Source organism: Armigeres subalbatus, chromosome 3 (genome assembly GCF_024139115.2).
Source record: "Armigeres subalbatus isolate Guangzhou_Male chromosome 3, GZ_Asu_2, whole genome shotgun sequence".
In the NCBI taxonomy this organism is placed as follows: domain Eukaryota; kingdom Metazoa; phylum Arthropoda; class Insecta; order Diptera; family Culicidae; genus Armigeres; species Armigeres subalbatus.
In genome coordinates, this window is record NC_085141.1 from 102,770,439 (window position 1) to 102,795,653 (window position 25,215).

The 25,215-nt window shown below is 41.6% G+C and overlaps 2 protein-coding genes and 1 long non-coding RNA gene across 3 annotated transcripts; 2 read left to right on the plus strand and 1 right to left on the minus strand.

Annotated features, from left to right (window-relative positions):
- Positions 1 to 334: 334 nt before the first annotated feature.
- Positions 335 to 1,121, plus strand: LOC134219925 (uncharacterized). Its single transcript, XR_009981713.1, has 3 exons — positions 335 to 495; positions 555 to 695; positions 753 to 1,121. It is a non-coding gene; the product is annotated as an uncharacterized LOC134219925 (long non-coding RNA).
- A 10,958-nt stretch (positions 1,122 to 12,079) lies between these two features.
- LOC134225887 (SUMO-activating enzyme subunit 1) lies at positions 12,080 to 13,804 on the minus strand. The gene is made up of 2 exons (XM_062706319.1): positions 13,576 to 13,804; positions 12,080 to 13,102 (listed from the first exon to the last, which is right to left on the minus strand). Exons 1-2 carry the CDS (start codon positions 13,665 to 13,667, stop codon positions 12,196 to 12,198), a joined length of 999 nt encoding a protein of 332 aa, XP_062562303.1. The 5' UTR covers positions 13,668 to 13,804; the 3' UTR covers positions 12,080 to 12,195.
- Positions 13,805 to 14,383: 579 nt separating this feature from the next.
- Positions 14,384 to 20,497, plus strand: LOC134225214 (GPI mannosyltransferase 3). The gene is made up of 3 exons (XM_062705090.1): positions 14,384 to 14,793; positions 18,552 to 19,406; positions 19,468 to 20,497. Exons 1-3 carry the CDS (start codon positions 14,669 to 14,671, stop codon positions 20,042 to 20,044), a joined length of 1,557 nt encoding a protein of 518 aa, XP_062561074.1. The 5' UTR covers positions 14,384 to 14,668; the 3' UTR covers positions 20,045 to 20,497.
- Positions 20,498 to 25,215: the final 4,718 nt, after the last annotated feature.

Here is a 25,215-nt window from a genome sequence, read left to right on the forward strand (position 1 = left end):
TGAGTCGTTAAATATAGGGAATAAGGAAGAATAAGAAATGAAAAACCCTGATTAATCCACCAAGCGGTGTCTTCGTGCAAAATAAATATCGAAAAGTATGAGTAAGTGTTCTTTAGCGTGTTTTGCACATGAAAAGTAATATTATCAATTCGGTGCAAAACCGAATTATAGCCGCTAACAAAGTTGGATTTTTCTCACAATCCATACACTCAAATTAAACGCCTGATATATTTTATGTGCAGAAACCACATAGATGATGAGGGTGATTTGAAATTTCCATTCTATGTGCGTGTAATAAAAAATATGTATTATAGTAATAACTTTTATGAATGGTACATTTATACTGCATTATGTGTATAATGAATTAATAGTGCATCAACATAAACAATATCAAAAGAAGAACGCGTACGTCATACACGATGCTCACTCGAAGGAAAATCCATTGTCGGCCCGGATATCATAAAGAAAATCCGTCGAACTTGAACGTTTTTGAAGGTAAATAGCTCATAATTATAATATATTATTTCATAATCATAATTTAATTTGTATCGCAGTACTTATCAGCTTCGTAAATCATTTCTCATCGGTGGTATAAACCTGTATAAAGGACGAGCTCGTAGGCGGTTTACAATCCTCCGGCTGGATCGCGTATAGGATGCACTTTACGAGCCAAAGAAAGGTTGATGGAAATGAACGTAAGTTATCATTATCATTTACAATTAAATCCGACTCGAAACACACGAAAATTGCAGGAATTCGACTATTGATTTTGTGCAAGCAAAACCGTTAACCTCAACGGCGATGTACCTTCCGGAAGTGAGGCATTCCTCCGATAGAATTTGCGCAGTGATGGACGTTTTTTGGCATGCTATGACTAACAGAAAGTGCGGTGCTGGCTTTGCTAATTCTAATATTCATCGACGTTGCATGTTCAAGGACGAATCAACAGCAAGAAACCTGCTCACAGGAAATATGATAACATCAGATCAACTAGAGGGCTCCTCCGAACGTGGATTGTTGATCCCAACTAGCCGTGCTCGGCCAAACTTATGGGAGAAAAAACGGGAATCAGTAAAATGATAGACGCAATAAATCAATCATCATGAGCTTTATATCTATAATATCGAACGTTTTCATTTATCACAATCCTAAATTTGATAAGGTATTTTTATTATTTTCACTAATCCAATTCATAAGAAATAAGATGAATGGAATCTAATAGCTTGTTATTGAATATCATAAGAGCTGCACTTAAAATTTATCTTGGTCGAGCTCGCAAAAAATCATTAGCGCTGCACATATTTTTCATTTATGAAAGTAACTGATCACGATTTAAGTGCAAAGCTTTTATATATAATGTGTTCTTTTTTCTGAGTGTACGTTAAACCTAACTTCGGAAGTGGTGCGCTGTTTTCAATTGGTGATGTGCTATACAGCGCACTACTTCCGAAATTAGGTTTGACGTATGGATTGCGAGAAAAATCCAATTTCGATAGCGGCTATATTTCGGTTTTCTACTGAATATCCAGCTTTCCACGCTCGGTAATGGCGGCTTATCGGTGGGTAAAAATCAATTGGTCACTGTACTGTTTGACACTAGCTGGAGGAAAGCCCACTGGCGTTCCTGGGTGAGGGAAGGAAAAAGGCCTTTTCGGCGGTGAGTTTTCCTCCAGCTAGTGTCAAACAGTACAGTGACCGATTGATTTTGCACACCGACAAGCCGCCATTACCAAGCGAAACTGATATCTGATGAACGTTCGCTAATTGGGGTTTTCTAGTTGGGGCGCTTTTTAGTTATGGGTTCGCATATCGGGGCGAAACCCAATTAAAAAGCAGCTAAACGTCAAAATGTGATGTCAAAAACGCGTTGACGTTTTGTTTCCGTGTTTGGCGGGATCGATATTTTCTGGCGCGTAAAATTTTCCTTTGTTCAATGCAAAAAGTAAACAACATTGACGCTTGTCAAAACGCCCCAGTTAGCGAACGGCATTCGCTAGTTGGGGTGAGGTCGTGCCCCAATTAGCGAACGATCACTGTAATATGTTCGAGGCCAAGCACTGGTTCATGGCAGTAATTTTTCGGTTGGTAGTGACATTGTTTTGGATGCGCACATAGTTTCAGGGCTGTTAGAAACTGAGCAAATTACAATCCCTGAAATTCGCAGCTAACAAAATGAAATCCGTGACTGCAAAAACAAAACCGCCATAAACAAAAATAATGACCTTAGCACTTAGGAACACACTTCAATGCAATCCAGCTTTCCACGCTCGGTAATGGCGGCTTGTCGGTGTGCAAAAATCAATCGGTCACTGTACTGTTTGACACTAGCTGGAGGAAAACTCACTGCCGAAAAGGCCTTTTTTCCCTTCCCCTCACCCAGGAACGCCAGTGGGCTTTCCTCCAGCTAGTGTCAAACAGTACAGTGACCAATTGATTTTTACCCACCGATAAGCCGCCATTACCGAGCGTGGAAAGCTGGATATTTATTTCAACATTGTTGTTTTCAATCTATCAATACATTGATCAATATTGAATGGTAAGCCAGAACTTTATCCAGCTTTCCACGCTCGGTAATGGCGGCTTGTCGGCGTGCAAAAATCAATCGGTCACTGTACTGTTTGACACTAGCTGGAGGAAAACTCACTGCCGAAAAGGCCTTTTTTCCCTTCCCCTCACCCCAGGAACGCCAGTGGGCTTTCCTCCAGCTAGTGTCAAACAGTACAGTGACCAATTGATTTTTACCCACCGATAAGCCGCCATTACCGAGCGTGGAAAGCTGGATTAGTGCTGTCCAATGAGAGCTTGAAGTAGCTCGAAGTTTCTCCCTGTCCTGCTTATGCCCATTTGTTGACAAAAAGAACGAGCAGGACGGAAACAACTTCGAGCTACTTCGAGCTGCTCATTGGACAGCACTATCCAGCTTTCCACGCTCGGTAATGGCGGCTTATCGGTGGGTAAAAATCAATTGGTCACTGTACTGTTTGACACTAGCTGGAGGAAAGCCCACTGGCGTTCCTGGGTGAGGGGAAGGGAAAAAAGGCCTTTTCGGCAGTGAGTTTTCCTCCAGCTAGTGTCAAACAGTACAGTGACCGATTGATTTTTGCACACCGACAAGCCGCCATTACCGAGCGTGGAAAGCTGGATTGTTTACTAGTTGACCCGGCAGACGTTGTCCTGCATCCAGCTTTCCACGCTCGGTAATGGCGGCTTATCGGTGGGTAAAAATCAATTGGTCACTGTACTGTTTGACACTAGCTGGAGGAAAGCCCACTGGCGTTCCTGGGTGAGGGGAAGGGAAAAAAGGCCTTTTCGGCAGTGAGTTTTCCTCCAGCTAGTGTCAAACAGTACAGTGACCGATTGATTTTTGCACACCGACAAGCCGCCATTACCGAGCGTGGAAAGCTGGATAGTAGGCGAAAATGCGCGTTCTGAGCTGCCCATGCAAAATTTCCATACGTATCTTTATTTTAGTTTTTTAGGATTTACTCAATTTTAGTCGTGGTTTTCGTAGGAATGAATATCATATAAACCCTTCGGAAACAATAACGAACATATCTGCTGAATGAATGAAGAAAATTCATCCAACCGTTTTCGAGTTATGCGGATACGAACCAGGTGGGTGGCACGACGCCATGTTTTTGCAGCCAACATCTCAGTGTAAAATTCATGATAGTATGTGTTTTGTTTACAAACATCACATTTGATTCCCATTAGGATACAGAACTGTCAGTGGGATACGGTCGCGCAATGTTGGCTGCAAAACAAACCTATTGTGTGAGATAGGGATGCCACCGGGCTGATACGAACACAGACCATTTCATTTTTATTATATAGAAGATGAATATTTGACTGCATTACATCATACCTATTACATTAAAAGTTTACCTATACCTACCTACCTGGATACCTGGTTGGCTACAGCGTCGATACACCTATGCCTGGTGTATTGTAGAGCTCCATAATCGTCGGTCTTGGGCGATGTTCCTCCAGTTTCCCCGAACGTTCAGGGTCCCCAGGTCCGATTCCACCGCGTGCAGGAAGCGTGTTTGTGGCCTTCCACGAAGTCACCGGACCCTATCTGGTTCTCTGTTGAATATTGTTTTCGCTATTCTTTCTTCCGACATTCGCACAAGGTGACCAGCCCACTGGAGTTTGCCATATTTTATACGATTTACAATATTTTCTTCTTTGTATACTTGATACTGTAATCTGGAGAAGTGAGGTAACCGCCATTTTACAACATAAATGTATGTTTTGCATTTTTCTGTTGAAGAGCTTGATAAGTAGTACTCGTTAACACCATTTTTGGAAAATGGCGTATACGTAACTTTTTCAGATTACGGCAGTCATGACACATGCGTCTGCACCACACACCATTGTCTAGTTTCCCTCCGAGTATTGTACGCAGCACTTTTCGCTCGGAAACCCCGAAAGCTCTTCGGTCCGCCTCTTTTAATGTCCATGCTTCATGTCCATAAAAAGCCACTGGTAGGATCAGAGTTTTGTATAGAGTAAATTTAGTTTCCGTCTGCACGTTGCGGAACTTAAGCTGGTTACGTAATCCGTAGAAATTCCTATTCGCAGCAGCAATACGTCTTTTCACTTCACGGGAAACGCCATTGTCACATGTCACAAGCGTTCCAAGGTAAAAAAAATTCTTCAACAACTTCAAACACATCCCCACAGAGAAACAGACGTCTCACTCAACATATGTTTCATCGTACACCTTTTTAACGGTTTATTTAACTTTTTGTAGGTGGTCAATCGGCCACCGATGGCGCTTTCATCGATTTTGCTTATGTTTGACGTTTGCACACTACCGCCATCTGGTTGCCGCTTGGCCACACACCGGGATTTTAGCATTGGGCGACAATGTTTTCGTGACGATGATTTTGATTGCATTTTGTTCTAAGTGAGACGTCTACCTCAGCACCAATACCACTAGGTCTTCCTCTATCTCTGCCCCCATGTACTTTTTTTATTTATTTATTTTTTATTTATTTATTTATTTATTACTTATTACATCAACAGACTTGATACAGCCCCAATGATGGTTAAAAAAAATATAAATGCAATATCACATTACTACATTAAAAACATTGTCAAGAGGTTAAAATACAATACAATCACAAATACATTAACTATAGTCTATGTGTGTCAATTGTTCTGGTCGGTGAAAAATGATGTGAAGAACCGACGGAGGACATCTCGCGTGAAGTGGAAATCAAACACTGACGCCATTCTATTGAAATCCGTTGAAAACACGCTGCAAACCATGGAGAGTGCGACGAAAAGGAAGTGTTAGCATTAAGGTGCCGTCAGACGTTGCAAGCAAATCACTCGCAACGAGCATTTTGCTCGCAGAAAGTGACAACTGTCAAAAATTTGCCTGTCCGACTACACTGAAAGTGATTGCATGCAAACAAATGACAACTCGTAAGCAAACGCTCGCTTGCAAGGGGCCATCCACAAAGTACGTCAGGCTCCTAGGGGGGAGGGGGGATTCCGAGCAGCGTGACGACTCATACAAATTTTTTAGAGTTTTAATACAAAAAGTGTAACGAAGGGGGGAGGGGGGGTTGAAAATCGCCAATTTTTGCGTGACGTACTTTATGGATCTTCCCCAATGTGTGACTGCTAAGCGTTAAAAATTTTCAACTCGCAGAAACGAAATTGCGCTTGCTAGTGCAGCACTAGCAAATTTTTCGCTCGCAAAAGTGAAAACGTTTTCAGGTGGCAGTGTTGCATTGCAAAAATAGGAATGAAATTAGATTTTGTGGCCGAAAAACAAGTTTTTCGGTTTTGTTTATATTTGTATGAGAGTAAATCTGACATTTGCTTAAAGCAAAAAACTGCTACGTGTGACTGCAATTGCAAGTGCTCTCAGAAATCATTCGCTTGCACGAGTGATTTGCTTGCAACGTCTGACGGAGCCTTTAGGTTACTCCGCAGTTGTCGGGGTTGTGCGTTGATGTTTATTTGTCGCAGAAGAGTGTCACAATAGTGCTGTCCAATGAGCAGCTCGAAGTAGCTCGAAGTTGTTCCCGTCCTGCTCGTTCCTTTTTGTCAACAAATGGGCATGATCAGGACAGGGAGAAACTTCGAGCTACTTCAAGCTCTCATTGGACAGGAGTAATCTATTCTTCCTTGCAAAATATCGGCGACGGTTAATGCTCTGCATACATCCCTTCGGAGACACAGAGGTTCTAAGCTGATCAGCTGGCAACGGCTCTCGTAGCGGATCTCTCCAGGGAAGGTTGCGGAGTGCGTACCGTATAAATCGACGTTGAGCGGATTCGATGCGTTCGACATCATTATTATAGTTTGGACTCCAGACCGCAGAGCAGTATTCTAACGTAGATCGCACGAGAGAGCAATACAGTGTTTTCAAACAGTTGATGTCTGTGAAAGTCTTTGTCACTTTGATCACAAATCCAAGAGACCTGGATGCTTTATCAACAACATATGAAATGTGATTCGAGTATGTCAGTTTGGAGTCCAATCCAGCTTTCCACGCTCGGTAATGGCGGCTTGTCGGTGTGCAAAAATCAATCGGTCACTGTACTGTTTGACACTAGCTGGAGGAAAACTCACTGCCGAAAAGGCCTTTTTTCCCTTCCCCTCACCCAGGAACGCCAGTGGGCTTTCCTCCAGCTAGTGTCAAACAGTACAGTGACCAATTGATTTTTACCCACCGATAAGCCGCCATTACCGAGCGTGGAAAGCTGGATAGAACACCGAGATCTTTCACACAGTGCACTCTTTCAATAGTCGTTCCGAACAGGCAGTAGTTGAAGGTAATCGGTTGTTTCTTTCGAGAAAAAGTTATGATCGAGCATTTTTTCGGGTTAACTACAAGTCGATTTTAGATCGCACCAATGAGCGAAAGCATCGATCTGGTCTTGTAGTAGATGACAATCGGCTATTAAGCAAATGCGCAAAAACATTTTAAGATCATCTGCAAATGATAATCGCGGTCCTCTTAGAACTAGATGTACGTCGTTGAAGTAGAGAAGGAATATCAACGGTCCCAGATGGCTACCCTGCAGTATGCCAGACATCGCGAAAAAGCTTTCCGAGCGACAATCGCTCAGGAGCAACTGTCAACTGGCGCTCAGTAATGTACGAACCAAACCATGGAAGCAGGCTGCCTCCAATTCCCAATCTATCAAGCTTGGCGATCGCAATGCTGTGGTTCAACTTATCAAATGCTGCAGTTAAATCCGTATAAATTACATCTGTTTGATCACAAACAAGCATACTGTCTGTAACGTATGATGTGAGACACAGTAGATTTGTACATGTGGAACGTTTTTCCATAAAGCCATATTGGTCGGAACTGATATACACCCATATTCTTGTTTACGTACGAACGCGCTTTCGAACGAAAGTTGAAGCGCATTCTCGTTTACGCCAGCAAAATCAAATGGAGAAACGGTTCGAACGAATCGCATTCGTTCGAAAGTATCGTTCGTCCGTCCGTAAACAAGAATAAGGGTGATAATGTTTACAGTGACCATTTAGAGAATCCATGACGACCAGCTCGAACAACTTCGATACAGCGCATAGCGACGTGATTCCTCGATAATTGTTTATATCGCGCTTGCTTCCCTTATTGTACACAGGAAACATTTCAGCTGTCTTCCAGCAGGACGGAAATACACCATTAGAAAGGGAGAGCTGGAAGATTCGATGATGTGGATCCAGAAGGCAGGAAATGTTCGCTTTTAGGAAAACCGACGGAACATCGTCAGGTCCCGATTTGTACGACGTTTTTAGCCGCGTGGCTGCTCTCGCTATGGCATCTGTACTTACATCGACAGCGTTTGATTAGTTAAGGCGTTAAGGGTACATTACCCGCTGCGCTGGTTATGGAGTCATTGGAGAGGCGCTCATTGACAAACACGCTAGCAAACTTGGCCGAGAATAGGTTACAAATTTCTTGTTGAGTTGATGCCATGACTCCGTTGTAGACCATGGACGAAGGAAGACCTACTTCCTTACGCTGCTCGTTTACGTAGTTCCAAAAAGATTTCGGATGGGATTTAAGCCGTTGTTGTATCCTCCGCTGGTAACGTTTAAAATAGAAACGACTTAACCGTTTGTATTCGTGGTTCAGCCTAGCATAAGGGTGTTTCAAGGGAAGAGTGCGGAACCTTGTGAACCTTTTCAGGACGGCCTTTTTTTGTCCTTTTCAACGAACGAAGGTCTTTTGTCATCCACGGAACCCTAGAGTCGGTATGGGCAATCTTCTTTGGAACATGTCTGTCAATGACATATGCCAAGACATGAGAAAAAGTTTGTGCAGCGATATTTGCATCGGCCGGGTCGAGGATACTCTGTCTCCAATCCAACAATCCAAGTTAGACAGCACTTCGGCAATTTGTCTTGGTAGAGTTAATGGTTAAGCCTATCCTCGCCGTCTCCCTCTTCAGTGGGACAAAAGTCTCCACTACTGCTCTGCGATCCATTCCAATAAGGTCGATGTCGTCCGCAAAGCCCAGGAGCATATGCGACCGTGTGATGATAGTGCCGTTCCTTTGCACGACAGATCTCCTAATAGCACCTTCGAGTGAAATGTTGAACAATATTCGAAAGTGCATCACCCTGCTTCAATCCGTTTAAGCTTGAGCTTGAGCTTGAGCTTGATTGACTGCTCGTAGTTGCTACTCCATTATGACCAGATCAGCTGTTCTTGCACAGGGAACCAACAGATGTTTGCTTGGGACTAGCACACATCTTCAATGTACAAGTACTGGTGATCTCATTTGTTAGGTCATACTGGCGCCTGCCACGTCAGAATGCAAGTCAATATAGGGAAGGGGGAGGAAATGATGATGCAATCACTCGCCCACTGCAAGCCGAATATACCTCTGCACTTGCCACGAGTTCATGCGGAATTTGTTGGAATTTCTGGGTTAGGTTGGAGAGGCAGAAGTTCGTCTTGGTTAACGAGCTGCCAATGTGATAGATAGGAGAAGGTAACTGATGGAATTTCTAATTGGATGTAGGAAGCGAGCTCTTTAGTTCATTTCCAATTCTAGCAGATTACTGATAGAATACTCAAGTTGAAGGTATAGGAATAGTAATGGAAACGGTATGGAAGTCCATTTCCAGTTCTAGCGATTGCTAGAACATGAGAAATAAAGAGAAAGATACAAAGTAGGAGAATGGAACGGACCTGGGATTGAACCCACGACCTCCTGCGTATGAGACAGAAGCAGTAGCCATATGACTACCAAGCCCGCTTATCACCCTGCTTCAATCCGTTTAAGGTCACAAACGAAGTTGACACTTCGTCTGCAATCCGGATACTTGATTTCGAACCATCCAGCGTTGCACGTATCAGTCTAATCAGTTTCGCCGGACATTATCTGCCACAGCTCATTTCTTTTCACTGAATCGTACGCTGCTTTTACAGCAATGAACAGATTGTGAGTCTGCAAGTTGTATTCCCGGAATTCATTACGGATCATCCGCAGGCTATACATCTGATCCGTCGTTGATTGGCCCTCACGAAACCTGCCTGGTATTCGCCGACGGAGGACTCCTCAAGCGGTCTCAGTATGTTAAACAGGATACGCGACAGGATTTTGTACGCCGAGTTCAGAAGGGTGATTCCTTTGTAATTGACATACTCTGAGGCCATCCAACCAGCCGGCAGGCAGTTCTCCATCCTCTCATATTTTCTGAATAATATGGTGGATTGATTGATGCAACTGCTCACCTCCGTGTTTGAGAAGCTTGACCGGGACCTCATCCTTTCCAGCAGCTTTACTGTTTTTCAGCTCGTTTAGAGCCTTCTTTACCTCGTCCAGCGTTGGTGGTTCCACAGCTTGACCGTCGCCGACTATGTCCATCCTGCTCCTTAATACACCTTCGTTTCCACCGTTATACAAATCTTCGAAGTGCTCCTTCCACCTGGCTGTCACCGTAGTCTTGTCTGTCAGCAAATTTCCCTCGGTTATTGCACATGGTGGGCACTAGCGCAGTCTTCAGCCGCGCGCCATCGACAGTTGCGTAAAACCTCCACAAATCGTTTCTATCCATGTTCTCCTGCGCTTCAGCTATCACACTCTCTTCGTGTTGCCTTTTTTCCTGCGGTGGATTCGTTTCTCTTCTTCCCTTGCTACACTGTATCGCTCTCTGTTGGAACGGGTACGAGCCACGAGCCACTTGTAGTCACAGCTTCGTGGATATTTTCCCACAATCTGTTGACGTCGCCAGATTCGGTGGCATCTCCTATCCGTTCGTCTAGCTTCTGGTGGTACTGTTCGGCAATTCCTTCAACTGACAAGCGTTGGATATTGAAAGTCGTTCTGTTGTTTCGTGAATTCGTGACGCTGGAAAGTCGCGCCCGAATTTCGGCAACTACAAGGTAGTGGTCTGAGTCAATGTTCGGGCCTCTGAAGGACCTTACATCTATAACATCCGAGAAATGTCGTCCGTTGATCAGCACGTGGTCTATCTGTGAGGAAGTGTCTACACTCGGATGTTGCCAGGTGTGTTTGCGGATATTCTTACATTACCATGGCACAAATCTCCCAAGTTGAGGTGCACGTGACCCTGGTGCCGACGTTCTGATACGTGCGAAGTAGGTACTGCTGATTACAAGTTTACAGATTTAAATTTCACTCTGGGAATAAATTACATGACGTTTTATATCAAGATTAAATTATGAAAATCCTGTAGGTCCATGTACGCAATTATCAAACAAAATAGACTTTCAAATTCTGCTAAAGTTTTTGGTGGCTATTTCACCGTTGATTGAAGAGTTTTGAGGACTGCAATTGCATGAATTAGTATCTAGCGTGATAAGAACAGTTGGCAACTTCGAACTAATGGTGCAACCAAAGTGGGAAGCCTCCCGTTGCGACGCGATGTGTTCAGATGGCGTTGAGCCACACGTAAATCACGAATTGATTTATGGTAATCTTGAAGAGCAATAATATAAAATTTGTTGGCTTTTTAGAAATCTAGAGGGCCAGAGTCATTGAACATTTTTTGCTGGACTGATTCTCCAGAGAGGTCCAAAAATCCTGCCCAACAAAGCTTGAAGAATTTTCTGACAAAAAGATGCAGAGTTGGACAGAAATGACTGCAAGGTCCGCGGATTGTTTAACAAATGGGTCAATATGGTGTATAAATGTCGGCTGATTTTATTATCACCTCGCAGCTCATATTGTAGATGAGGGGAACACAGGAGTTGCGCGATTCTGCTTCCTATAAGTACCCAGTCGGATCGATTACATTGTCCATTGATTGACCAGTGACTACACATCTATCGCGAGCAGTGGATCGTCGGAATCGCAGCAAATCGTGATTTCCCATGGAGTCTCATTTTTCGTAATGTGCGCAGGCACGAACAAACGAAGAAATTTTGGATCACGAAATGGCAAAGGGCCTTCCTTAGCCATGCGGTGAGATGCGCTGCAACAAGGCAAGACCATGCTGAAGGAGGTTGGGTTCGATTCTCGGTCCGGTCTAGGAATTTTTCGGGATCAACATTTTCTCGACTCCCCTGGGCATAGTAATATCGTGTTTGCCTCATGATATATTTAAATTAAATTAATTAACCAAGCTATGATGATAATTGAGCTATGACAGTACAAAGATTTAGATATGGAATAGGAGACGAGCCAGCCTCGGGCTGAAAGTCTCCCTAATAAAGACAATAATAATAATAATAGATAGTGAATAATTGGAATGAGCAGCCTGGAGTAGTGGCATTCACTAAGGAGCAGAACTGGATGCAGCAGGAATTCGGAAAGGTGAAGAGACTCTCTATTGCTCAATCGAGTGGACAGAGTTGACAACCAGCAAGCTTACGTGCGTCATCAACTCAGTAGAGGCGTTCTCAGGTGCAAATTTCAATCCGTTTGATCCGGACGTTAACACCATTGGAGAGCAAAATAGACAGTGTCGTTCTCCAAACTAATAATAGTCCGCGAAAGTCTATAGAAAAAGATGTTAACTACAGAGCAGTTACAATAGTCACGGATCTGCTCTTCCAGTCGCGAAATTACCGAATTCATATAACTATAGTTTGAGGGGGCGGTCAATAACAATAAACAATATATTTTCGATGCACATATGATTAGAAAGTGTATTGAATAAGATAATAAAATAAGGATTAATAGCTTATGCAATATTTTGATATTGGATTACATTACATCAGCTATCGCCGATTGCCTTTTAGGCATCCACACCAATCGATTCGATGAAACCGCAACAGCTTTCCGGATCGAAGAGAAACACATTGTAGTGAGGTGCTTCTTTCTGGGAGACTGTTTTAATAATTTCATGTGCCAAAGCACCTCCAACGATAGCAGCTGCGGGAGAAATTTGCGCAAAAACGTGAACAAACGCACTATCCGGAATCATATCGGCTGCGATTTCGTCGCGAATTTTCAACAGCTGCAGCAGATCTGCTTCCCGTTCCGAATACATTGGATCTCGTTTCACATCATCGCGGAATTTCTGCAGCACGCGCAGTAATGGCACAGCCGGTCCCGACCGTTTCAACTTTCTGGCGTATGATTGAGCCTTGTAGTCAAAGTCCAGCATGGCCTGATACGATGGATAGGTTAAAGTGCGCTTGACCGTGGACGTAACCAGCTCAGTTTTGGTTTTCTCGTGAGGTTTGGATACAATCTTGTGCTTTACAACATCCTCAGCAAAGTTGTGCTCTTGAAGATCAGCAAAACTGAATCCGAACATCCCCCACAAATCGGCGGCAAAAAATTTAATACCAGCTTCTCGGCACACAGCATCGATGCGAAGTAACTGTTCAGTGTTGGCACCAATAATACATACAACGTCAAACTTTTTGAAGAAATCATCAGATTTCTTTGCCAGTTCCTCCGTGTCCGCCTTCAATTCCACCATCGGATTCAGCTGCTGAGCCCTGGACAAGGAAGCTGTCGCACGGTTTGTCCCCAACGAATCATATGGGGCCAAAAATTGAGAGCAGAAATCCGCTTCTTTTACTATTTGATCATCGAGCAAAGTAACAGCTTTCACACCGGACAAAATCACATTCTTAGCTATTTCCGCCCCCAAACCATTGACACCAGCGATCAAGATACGAGCCGCTCGCAACCTGCAAGTTATAGAGGTAAGTATTTTGAATTAGATTATTGAACTAAGGGGAATGACGGCTTTGGCAGGTTTTGTTCTATTATTGGCAGGGGGTTTTTATGACTGACTAGGCTCAAATTTGGCCTAAACATTCTTTACATATTAAAGAATATTGTGGCCAAATTTCATAAAATTTGGTCGACAAAAACCTCCTGCCAATAATAGAACAAAACCTGCCAAAGCCGTCTTTCCCCCTATGTTAACGAAACAACCAATTTAACATTCCTCAACCCTCCAGTCAATATTATAGCAAAGTTATTTTGAACTTGTATGGGGAGAACCCAATTACATAGCTCGTAAACTGAACAAGCTATTTTAGATACTATTGGGAACTGCCGAACCAAGTCTGACATATGCATTGAAGAAAATTATTAGCTACCATCCCTGGTCGTTTTGAAGGTTGAGGTTATGTTACAGCCATAAAACCGGAATTACCTTTTCTGAGAATCGAGACCCCACAAACGAATCTGCCGATCGTACAACTCGGCCTCTTGCTCGGTTAGTTCGATTCCGTTTGCTTCGACCATTTTCACTTGTGTGCTGTATTTTTCACAAAAAGATAGCAAAAAACTTTCCAATCAAAACTTCAAGCGTCCAATTTACAGCTTTGTTTGCGTTTTTATGATGAAACAGAAGAGTGATGTTTGGTGCACGCCTTTTCTTGTGACACTGCACGGAACCGCGAAACAACTCATTTGCCTTTCACTCAAACCCGCCCTTGCGTCGGAAGCCAAAAATAAGGGGTCGTTCAAAAAGGACGTCACATGTATGATGGGGGGGGTCTAAGATTTTGTGACAGTATATATACTGCGGTTATACGCATAATTGTCCCATGTATATAGGGAATCCCAGCAAACATGGGACAAATATGCGTATGACGGCAGTATACTAGGTATACAAAAAAGCGTGACAGAGTGGGGGGGAGGAGGTCTAGGAATCTCACCTTTTTCGACCTTTTGTCTTTCGACCTTTTGTCCTTTCGACATTTTGCTTTCGACCTTTTGTCACTAATCCGGTGAAAACAACTCATCGACAGGTAGCAGAAGTCTTCATCTATAGACATAACATTTTTATGAATTAAATACATTAAATACAAATTTTCATTGATTTCAAAATTTATGATGCTCTGGAAATTAAATGAATTTTTAGGTTTATCGGTAATTACCGATGTTTTAGTTCTACTTCCGATATTTCAGAAAACAAACTGGCCACCTTGTTCGATACAAATTCATTCAATGTTCGCAAAGCGGGTGATCGAGTTCAAGTTCAGGTACAGTCTAGCGCTTTCTTTGAGGGAGGCCCCTCAGCCGCGGTTTCAGTTGCAGTTTTTCTTATATTTTGAATGTTTTTAGTCGTTTCCTGAATTGTTTTTGTTCTGGCGAATACTCTGCGCAATGTGTTAGATTTTCAGAATCAAATTTAGAAACTCTTATCAGTGAAATCCGCGAGTGAAAATTTGACGCAAGCACGCTGCGCATGGTTGCGGTCTTATTTTGACTGAACAATCTTGGAATTTAATGAAATCGTGATGCTGGATAAAGTGTTATTATTCTTCGCTGCGCTGCGAGTGGCGTCTGTGTTTATCGTGAGGACCTGGTACGTTCCGGACGAATATTGGCAGAGCCTGGAAGTGGCTCATCGGCTTGCATTTGGGTGAGTTTTCTTTGAGAAAGTTGGTTGCGTCAGACGCATCATATGCGGGGAAGGGTAAATGGGTGTAGTCCGTGGTGCGCGACGTGGAAGGAAGATTCAAAAATTCTGAGGGAAAGCAAACGGTGTTTACTTTTTTTTGGCAAACGCTTGGGCTTGACCCGATGAACCGAATGAACGAAAATCACGTGGGGTTCGCATCTTTGGTTATATGCATGTTTTTATCTACACTGAACTGAAATACAAATTAGCTTTTTGGGTTTCATACAAACGGAATAAATTGCCTTCCATAAAAATTTTTATCATGTTTTATTGTTCCAATCAAATTTTTGACTGAGATTTACACCAGAAATATTTGGTTTTTCAGAATAGTTTTTCCGCTCAATGATTCCCGTGAACAGGATCGTTACTTAATAGGGTATGATGGGGTAAGATGGGTCATTTAAGGCGAACCCTGAATGCCTCAAAACAGAAACATTTTAATTCACCTTTTCAACGTGGATCTATAAAAATAGCTCATAATATGTAAGCCAGGGGTATGAATAATAACAAAAAATCCTCTTTTTATTTCTTCTTGAGTCATTAAAGTAGAAGTCTATTTAGGGAAGATCCATAAAGTACGTCACGCAAAAAATGGTGATTTTGAACCCCCCTCCCCCCTTCGTCACACTTTTTGTATGAAATCTCTAAAATTTTTGTATGAGTCGTCACGCTGCTCAAAACCCCCCCTCCCCCCTAGGAGCGTGACGTACTTTGTGGATGGCCCCTTATCTGTCAATCAAAAAATGCCGGGGTAAGATGGGTCAAACAGCGGGGCAACATGGATCACCTTTAAATTCTGCAATTAATATTGTTCTTATTCACAATATTGATTTACACACAGGAAGATAGGTTTATTGTCAATGATTTTATTGAATAAAAAAAGATTTTTAAGCTTTGGATGAAGAAATGGCTCTATATTTAAAAATGTCTGCAATTTCTTATGTAAACAAGCCGTCCGTGTAATGCTTTCTTAAAAATAAAATTTATACATTTTTATTTAACAAATTAACATTATGCTCAAAAGTAACCTTAAAATGATTAAATCAGCGATGGAAAATATGTTGTGAATACGAACTATGCCCTTCAGTATGTGCTGACCCATCTTGCCCCATTTCTGAGTTCATGTTAGAATGTCTAATTTTCGATCAAATTTATTTGTTTCAACGCAGTGCCTACATTACTTATACTTTTACTATATTACTAAAAATGTTTAAATTTTAGATTGTTCGACGAGATAACACGTTTTATAGAATGTGTGTTTCGCATAAGAAACAATGCTGAAAAATATTTTACCTTGCCATACTCTACCAAAATGAAATTTTATCATCAAATCTTTTTTTTGTCTTTATTAAGGAGACTTTCAGCCCGAGGCTGGCTCATCTCCGTTATCATCAAATCGAGTGACAATATAGTAGAATCAAATTATTCGTCCTACAAAGTCATAATCTCCACAATAAAATGTATACGATGCTCAAAAACGGCACTGACCCATCTTACCCCGTGACCCATCTTGCCCCGCCTAACCCTACTAATGATACGCTGGTGGTATTCTTGCCATGGTTCAAGAATCTTGAAATGAGTGCCATATATATTATTGTCTTCATTAAAGATAGATTTGGGATTATTTTCTGGTCGCCTTGTAACATGTTACAAAAATAGTTATTTAATTGTTGTTTTATAACCACGGGTCTATCCTTAGCATGATTTACATCCCGCATAATTCTGAACCATAATTGAACTATCTCTCATATGATTTCTGATGATAAATAATGTTACTCCTACTATTCCAATTGCTGTTTATAATTATGATAAACTAACCTCATCATAAGTGGTTCTTACAGTATGTTATATTGTGTTTTGCAAATCAACCACATGGGTAATAGGCGGTTAAGTATAATTACTATTCAAAAGACGGCGTTTTTCGGTACATTTTTATCCACACACAATATGTGATGTTGTTCAGTTACAATCCTTGTTTTTCGATGAAACATTATGTATTATAATATGGATACAGTAGAATGATATATGAAAAATCGACGGACCGTATCCCTTATCTTTAACGCATAGGAACTGTTATTGGTATTTTTTTTTCATTTATTTAATGAAAACACGATAAATATGTAAAATAATTATTCTGTTTTATTAGGAAAATCAACTGATAATCATGGTTTATCTTCCTCTTATTCTTATTCTTATTTTAAATCAATTCTGCATTTTTGTTTACGAATGAAGGAAAGCAAGACTGGTCTATAGGACGGGAAGAGTTGATTTCCAGGGCAAAATTCGTGGCCGTTTCCTCGGTATACTTGCTCTTATCTTTCGGCGCTCGTCGTCAAGCGGTCCGGTGGTCCAGGGTCTTGTTGCTATCTTTTTCCATCCTCAGTTTTCCAGTCAGGCGCTCTCCCGCTGGATCCGTCTTACAGTAATGAACTATTTCCGGTAAACCTTCAAAACTTTGCCGACTCGATTGCCGTGTAGTGACCACGTACGACCAGTACTTCGTCATCATTGCATCAATCGGACAGCCTATTCCCTGTATCAGTTCCGTGTGGATAAGAACACCGGGACCAGTTTCCTCCCGTTTGCGGCAGCTTCAGCGCTTGAAACTGGGAAATTATAATTTATTCATATATGAAAACAGAAGTATGTAATATTTTGTAGATTATATAGATATTTATTTATGTGCTTACCTTTTTAGTGATGCAACAAAATAAAATACTGCAAAACTATACACAAACGAAAAAAAAACTTTCTGGTTTAGGAAAAAGCAATCATCGAATCTAAACAAAACAAGGCAGTCGGATGTCAGTTAAGAAATACGCATACTCATTGCAAAAAAGAACGCATATAATAGTTTTACCGTTGAACCATATAATTTCTAAATGTATTTGTGAAACCACAACGAAATAATTTTCACTTCAGAGGATACAAGATTATATCAAAGCTACATTTAGTACTGTTATTATATCTGTATATGGTCCATCACAGTCATTTATCATTTTCTTCCTAAATAAAGTCAAATATGGATTATAAGAAATTGTAAAGAAGCAATATATTATGATATTATTACATATGGTGTAATAGATTTAAAATTTTAAATAGTATTTGTTCTAGATAAATTTACAATCATATTTTAAATCGATTATTATATAAATAGTAACCATATTGGTTAATTCATTTGAATAAGGATAACAGTAATGTAGATCGTTTTAATTTATGCGGGATATCAGTACACTATTTGTTATGATGACAAAAATTTGTCAAATCTGTTTGATATCCATTTAGATACACATTCAGTTTGATAGAAGTCTATTTGAACTTGACAAATATTTGTCATTAAAAAAAGAAATGGACTATACCAGAGGTGAGCCAGCCTAGGGCTGAAAATCTCTCAAATAAAGAAAAAAAATGGGCTACGACGGTGTATCATTGGGACTTCAAATACCTGTTCAACAAGCTAAACAATACATAATAGCTTTTTCAATTTGGTAGATTATAATCATATAAAAAATATGGATATGTTTCTATAACTTACATAAGTTATAATACTGAAAATTCTTATCTTTTTCATATATTTTGCGTATCACTGGCGCGGATCGAAATTCAGTAGCCTACGAATTTATCACCAATTGGACTCATAGGCGCGCGAATTTGCTGATTTTGATTTTTCGGTTTTGGGCTGAATGCATAATGATATAATTTCACATTTTTACTTCTAGTTATGGTCACCTCACCTGGGAATGGACATACGGCATCCGCAGCTACGTGTATCCATCGATGATAGCTGGGCTGTACAAGCTGTTGGAACTGGTTAAGTTTGATTGTGTTGAGCTTCTTGTTTTGCTTCCACGACTGCTGCAAGCCTTACTGTCGGCTTACTCGGATTACCGATTCTACGTGTGGTCGAAAAAAAGCAAGTGGTCCATTTTCATGATAGCCACATCCTGGTTCTGGTTCTACACCGCATCCCGTACGCTATCGAACACTCTGGAAGCATCGCTGATGGTCATCGCTCTTAGCTTTTTCCCCTGGACGGGATCGGAGTGCACAGTTTTCTTGTGGCCAGTTGCGATTTCGGTTTTCGTGAGACCAACTTCTGCCATTGCGTGGGTCCCATTGTGCCTGTATCATATGAAGAAATCTTCCCATCCAGTATGGGAGCTGCTGTTGAAACGTTATCTCGTGATTGGATTTGTTGTTGGCACATTTGCGGTAGCAGTTGATAGCTTCATACATGGCTCACTTTTGCTGTCACCCTACGAGTTTCTACGTTTCAACGTGCTAAAAGGCATCGGAAGTTTCTACGGAGAGCACCCTTGGTACTGGTATGTTAATGTTGGACTTCCGACTGTTTTGGGAATTAGTACATTGCCGTTCCTGTTAGCTGCCGTGGAAACTCTTCGTCATCGCCAAGTGTACAAAGAACGAGCCATTTTACTTACAAGTGTACTTTTCACGCTTGTAGTTTACTCGATGCTACCACATAAAGAGTTCCGTTTTCTGCTGCAAATTTTACCCATTTGCCTTTATGTTTCGGCAGATTTTCTATCCCGATGGAGTAGGAAAGCTTCAGGGTGAGAATGATTCCTTTAAGTAATTTTAAATTGAAATTAATTTTTTGTTCTTTTTCTTCAGTAAACTGGTATGGTTCGCTGCTCTCGTGCTGTTAGTTGGCAATGCCATTCCGGCAGGGTATTTGAGCTTTACACATCAGCGTGGCACATTAGATGTCATGTCTTCGCTTCAGAACATTGCAAGGAATTATCAGGATGAAAATGGTCATGCAGCTAAGTTTTTGTTTCTTATGCCCTGCCATTCTACGCCATTCTATAGTCATATCCACCATAACACGACCATGCGTTTCTTGCGTTGTGAACCGACTTTCCACGAGGATCGCATTTATATAGACGAAGCGGAGACTTTCTACAAGGACCCGACCAGTTGGTTGCGACGAAGCATACCAGTTCATCCGCGTAGCGCAATGCCATCGCACGTGATCGCTTTCGATTCGCTAGAACCAGAGATCAAGGATTTCCTCGGCAACTACGAAAAGTATGAGACCTTCTTCCATTCCGATTACACTACAGATAGGATTGGCGGGAATGTCGTTGTATATGAAAGATACAACCCAAGCAAATCTACACCGGCGCCATCTATACCACAAGTAGAAGAAAATGACCAACCGATTAATAATGATGAACCAGAACCATGAAAAGCTCAAGCTTTGTATTTTTTAAGATTTCGTGTGTTTTTGATTTTTTTTAATTCAGAAAATTGTCATGTCAGGTTGGCGATACGTTTGTATTTTGGTAAAAGTGTACCAATATGGTTCAATTCAAAGCGCTGCAATAATAATAGGCTTTTGACAAGTTGGCAATTCGAAGAACAGCGTACTTTAAATATTTTCTTCATCTAGTGTTGTAAGGAACGGAAACTTTCTTTGGAAAAGAAGTTTTAGCAATGATTTTGTTAGTGTAAAACTGCCAAGTACTGATTAACTCCACAACAGTGTGACAAACTGAGGCACAAATCAGCAGAATACATGACAACACTGCTGGAGCACTGTGTCCTATAGATATAATTTTTGAAGTAGCCGAAACCTTGCAAATTCTACCTTGTTTTTAACTGAATAAAGTGTTCATATTTTAATACATAATACTAAGAAGTGTGTATAATTTAATAAGAAGAAGAAATGTCCAAGTTATGCTATTCGTTACCGTAAGCTCATAATTGAACATCCTGTTATGAGGCTAGCACGGTGATACTTTTATGCCCAGGGAAGTCGAGACAATTTCCAATCCGAAAATTGCCTAGCCGACACCGGGAATCGAACCCAGCCACCCCTCAGCATGGTCTTGCTTTGTAGCCGCGCGTCTTACCGCACGGCTATGAGGGCCCCTATTCATTTACCTTATTTCGGGCAAAGTCGTGCTTTTCAAGAAGGAATTATTTACTCATTTTTCTATTCGTGTGCCTTATTTTGGACAAACGCGTGCGTGGCACAAAAAATAGACTCATTTGCCCTATGCAGGGAAAAAGCGCGCTTTAAAAGAAGGAATCATCGACTTAATTGCCTTAATCCGGGCAAATGCGTGGATCCCAATTGGTTTCCTCAATCAAGGCGTGTTTTTTGTTTGTGGTGAAGCCAGAATAGACGTGACCACGTGATACGAAGTGACACGGCAGTGCAGTTTGACATTTCATTGATAAAAATGTTATTCCTTTGCGTGAGCCGCGTCACGTCGCATCGCACGTCGCGTTTACTCTGGCGGGCACCTTAGGTGCGCTGTCGTCGCTGTCCGGAACATCTTTTGCTGGCGAGGATAGGGGAGCTAAATGTCAAAGAAGGAAAATCCATACGATTTGACAGGTATGTACCACACATGTTTCGGACAGCAGAACAAAGGGAACCGAAGCGACAATCTTTATCTAGTAACTAAAATATCTTTTTATAGAACCGTTGTTACAAACTAAGACTCGCAATTTGAAATAATCAGATTTTAGCTTGTTTCAAACACGCTTTTTGTTTGAAATGAGCAAAACGTGGAGTTTCGCTTTTTTTAAATAAATGAAACAAATATAGGGTAGAATACGGCTTTGGCAGGGTGCGACATTTGTTGGCACCCTCAACAATATTTGCGTTTTCCAGCAAACATACACTATTTATGAACATAAATTTGATTCAATCACACAATTTCAAGTGTAGGCTTTCATTTGAATAAGTTGTTTGTGTAAAAGTAGCAAGATTTGACGAATTAATCACCGAAACAAATTTGCACTTACGAAATCCTTGCCATTATTGCATCGCCCAAGAAAGCAGCAGACGAAAACCAAACTGTTACTTACTTTTTTGGATCGCCTGTTTCTTCTCTTTATCGTGTATGATACGACAAATTAGGTACGTAAACTACTTTTTACACTTTATTACCACTTGATTATCACCACAAATAGCAAATTTATCCAATATTTGCTCTATGTTTCACTAAATAAAATTGGGACTGTTCGTTTTCTTTGGCAGCAGCGCACTTCGGAATAGAGCGAGAGAATGTGTTTGTGAGCATATCAAACGCACGCTAAAAAAAATACCACGCACAATTCCATGTGATTTGATTTTAGCAAAACTACGAACAAAATATCCGGCGTTGGCATTTATTTTAAAAAAGCGAGATGAGCGTGCGGCCGATTATTATGAATGAATTTTACTACTAGAGGATATAATCAACCAGCATCTGGCACCAATACATTACTAGTTCTCTACTTCCATGTCTAGTTGCTGAAGGGAGCAAAATCATTGCTGATAATAGAAATTGCTATGCCAATAGAAGAAACGTTGACCTGTTACTTTATATTAAATTTACTAAGTTTGTGGTAAAAGATATTATATTAAGTGAACACCAATCATCAAAGGAAGAGCATACGAATGTATACCAATTGAACAATACCTGTGTTTTAGTGTAATTATTCATTATTTTTATCATTCAATTTGGCGAATGTCTTAGACTGCCAAGAATAGGTATTTTCCCCTATTCCTATTATGTTCAGATGTTATTTTCACACAGCTTTTATTAGAGATACTTTTGATTTCTCAATTTATTGTTGAAACATGATTTTGAATAATTTTCCACGATCGTCCTTTGCAACGCTTCTCGATAACCACACGTAGCTGTAACGTCTGAATCAGTTGTAAGAAGTGAAAATAGCCGGAGGCTGTGCCATCCGATAAACTGATTAGCCCCTAAGTGCTGTTATGAATTTGTATTGTATAAAGTTATATAAGCTAAGTACACAAAAGTAGACAATTGCTATATTGTTGTTAGTATTTTTGGATTCTATAAATAGCATGAGAAATAAAGAACAGAGAGTTAGTTTGACAAAGTTACCTATCCAGTATTGTTCCTCGAACGTAACAGTAGCTGGAACAGAAGAAGTAAAAATACGCTATTAAATGGGAAATTCAAAAGTTCTCTGCATTCGAAACTATTACCATAATCCATCTCATCTCAGCATAATCGACCATTTTCAATCGATCACAGATTGAATCCATCGTAACCGTAATACTTGCTATAAATGAAAGCTTAAGTGTATTCTAAAGTACAAAGAGCTTTTCTTACTTAATCTTACCGGTGCTGCGAAAAGATATTTTAGTTACCAGATAAAGATTGTCGCTGTCGTCGCTGCCCGGAACATCTTTTGCTGGCGAGGATATGGTGTGGTGAGGCACTGGCTTGAGCGCTGCATTGGGTCATTACCAAGATTTGGGAGGAGGAAGTTTTGCCGCAGGAGTGGATGGAAGGTGTCGTGTGCTGGATTGTAGCAACTACCGCGCAATCACATTGCTGAATGCCGCCTACAAGGTGATTCTCCCAAATTTTATGCCGTCGACTAGCACCAATTGCAAGGGAGTTCGTGGGGCAGTACCAGGCGGGTTTTATGGGCGAACGCTCCACCACAGACCAGGTGTTCGCCATTCGTCAAGTACTGCAGAAATGCCGCGAATACAACGTGCCCACACATCATCTATTCATCGACTTCAAAGCCGCATATGATACAATCGATCGAGACCAGCTATGGCAGCTAATGCACGAACACGGATTTCCGGATAAACTGACACCCTTCGAAACGCGCAGAGGGTTACGGCAAGGTGATGGTCTTTCGTGTCTGCTATTCAACATCACTTTGGACGGGGTAATACGAAGAGCAGGGATTAACACGAGTGGTACAATTTTCAATAAGTCTGTCCAGCTATTTGGCTTCGCCGACGGCATAGATATTATGGCACGTAACTTTGAGAAGATGGAGGAAGCCTACATCAGACTGAAGAGGGAAGCCAAGCGGATCGGACTAGTCGAAGACGAAGTACATGATAGGAAGAGGTTCAAGAGAAGACAATGTAAACCACCCACCACGAGTTTGCATCGGTGGTGACGAAATCGAGGTGGTAGAAGAATTTGTGTACTTGGGCTCACTGGTGACTGGCGAAAATGATACCAGCAGAGAAATTCGGAGACGCATAGTGGCTGGAAATCGTACATACTTTGGACTCCGCAAGACGCTCCGATCGAATAGAGTTTGCCGCCGTACTAAACTGACAATCTACAAAACGCTCATTAGACCGGTAGTCCTCCACGGTCACGAGACCTGGACGATGCTCGTGGAGGACCAACGCGCACTGGGAGTTTTCGAAAGGAAAGTGCTGCGTACCATCTATGGTGGGGTGCAGATGGCGGACGGTACGTGGAGGAGGCGAATAAACCACGAGTTGCATCAGCTGTTGGGAGAACCATCCATCGTGCACACCGCGAATGTCGGACAGTAACCCGGTGAAAATGGTTCTCGACAACGATCCGAGGGGCACAAGAAGGCGATGTGCACATAACATATAGGCATCTTTGCCGTGGAATGTGGTCCTTCGATGATTTTGGAACGCTAGCGAACCTAGCGGTGGAAGTCAAGCTTTACTGAACAATGCACATAAGACAGAGCAGCATCGCATGCTTTGCTTTCTCTTTCTGTCGCCCTGGATATACGGGAGTGCCGTTCGTCAATTGTTGATACACAAAGAGCCTACTTTGAAATTTGCAGTTTGTTCTATGATGTCTATCTGTTTTGTGCGATGTGCGCAGTGGGCAAGGTGGATCGATCAGGTGTAAGATGACTTGCGGACCCTCCGTAGACTGCGTGGTGCCCGTGTAGCCATGGACCGAGCCGAATGGAGAAGACTCTTTTATACCGCACAGGCCACTTCGGCCTTAGTCTGAATAAATAAATAAATAGTTTACAATTGTCGGTTTTCCAAAGAAATTATTACCTCACTATAACTTAAAATTTTAAACCGGTTCCGGTTCTGATGATGCATTTCAACTTGTTTCACACTATTGAGAGCGATTTCTGCAAATCCTGGCCGGAATGGTACGATGGGCAGGGGCTGTTGCAAGAATGCCGGACAGCAAACCTGTAAAGATATTGTTCGCTTCAGATCCGGCAGGTACAAGAAGGCGTAGAGCGCGGCGAGCGAGGTATAGAGCTAAACAGGGCTAAACTGGTACAGAGCGACATGGCGAGCGTGGGGCGCATTCGAGGATCGAGAGATTGTTGATTCAGTGTTATCTGTTTAGATAAAAGATATTTTAGTTACTAGATAAAGATTGTCGCTGTCCGGAACATCTTTTGCTGGCGAGGATAGGGGAGCTAAATGTCAAAGAAGGAAAATCCATACGATTTGACAGGTATGTACCACACATGATTCGGACAGCAGAACAAAGGGAACAGAAGCGACAATCTTTATCTAGTAACTAAAATATCTTTTGTTTAGATGGCTACGATGGATACTTCGAACGAAACGCGATCCTGTGTGGTATAGAAAGTGGAGTGTAGGAATACCGC

Bases quoted from the DNA above. Each gene is read 5' to 3' on its own strand.
- LOC134225214 (XM_062705090.1), top strand. From the start codon at position 14,669: ATGCTGGATAAAGTGTTATTATTCTTCGCTGCGCTGCGAGTGGCGTCT. The intron at 14,794-18,551 runs GTGAGTTTTCTT...TTTTACTTCTAG, and splicing joins GCTCATCGGCTTGCATTTGG to TTATGGTCACCTCACCTGGG. The intron at 19,407-19,467 runs GTGAGAATGATT...CTTTTTCTTCAG, and splicing joins TGGAGTAGGAAAGCTTCAGG to TAAACTGGTATGGTTCGCTG.
- LOC134225887 (XM_062706319.1), bottom strand. From the start codon at position 13,667: ATGGTCGAAGCAAACGGAATCGAACTAACCGAGCAAGAGGCCGAGTTG. The intron at 13,103-13,575 runs GTAATTCCGGTT...TATAACTTGCAG, and splicing joins GGTCTCGATTCTCAGAAAAG to GTTGCGAGCGGCTCGTATCT.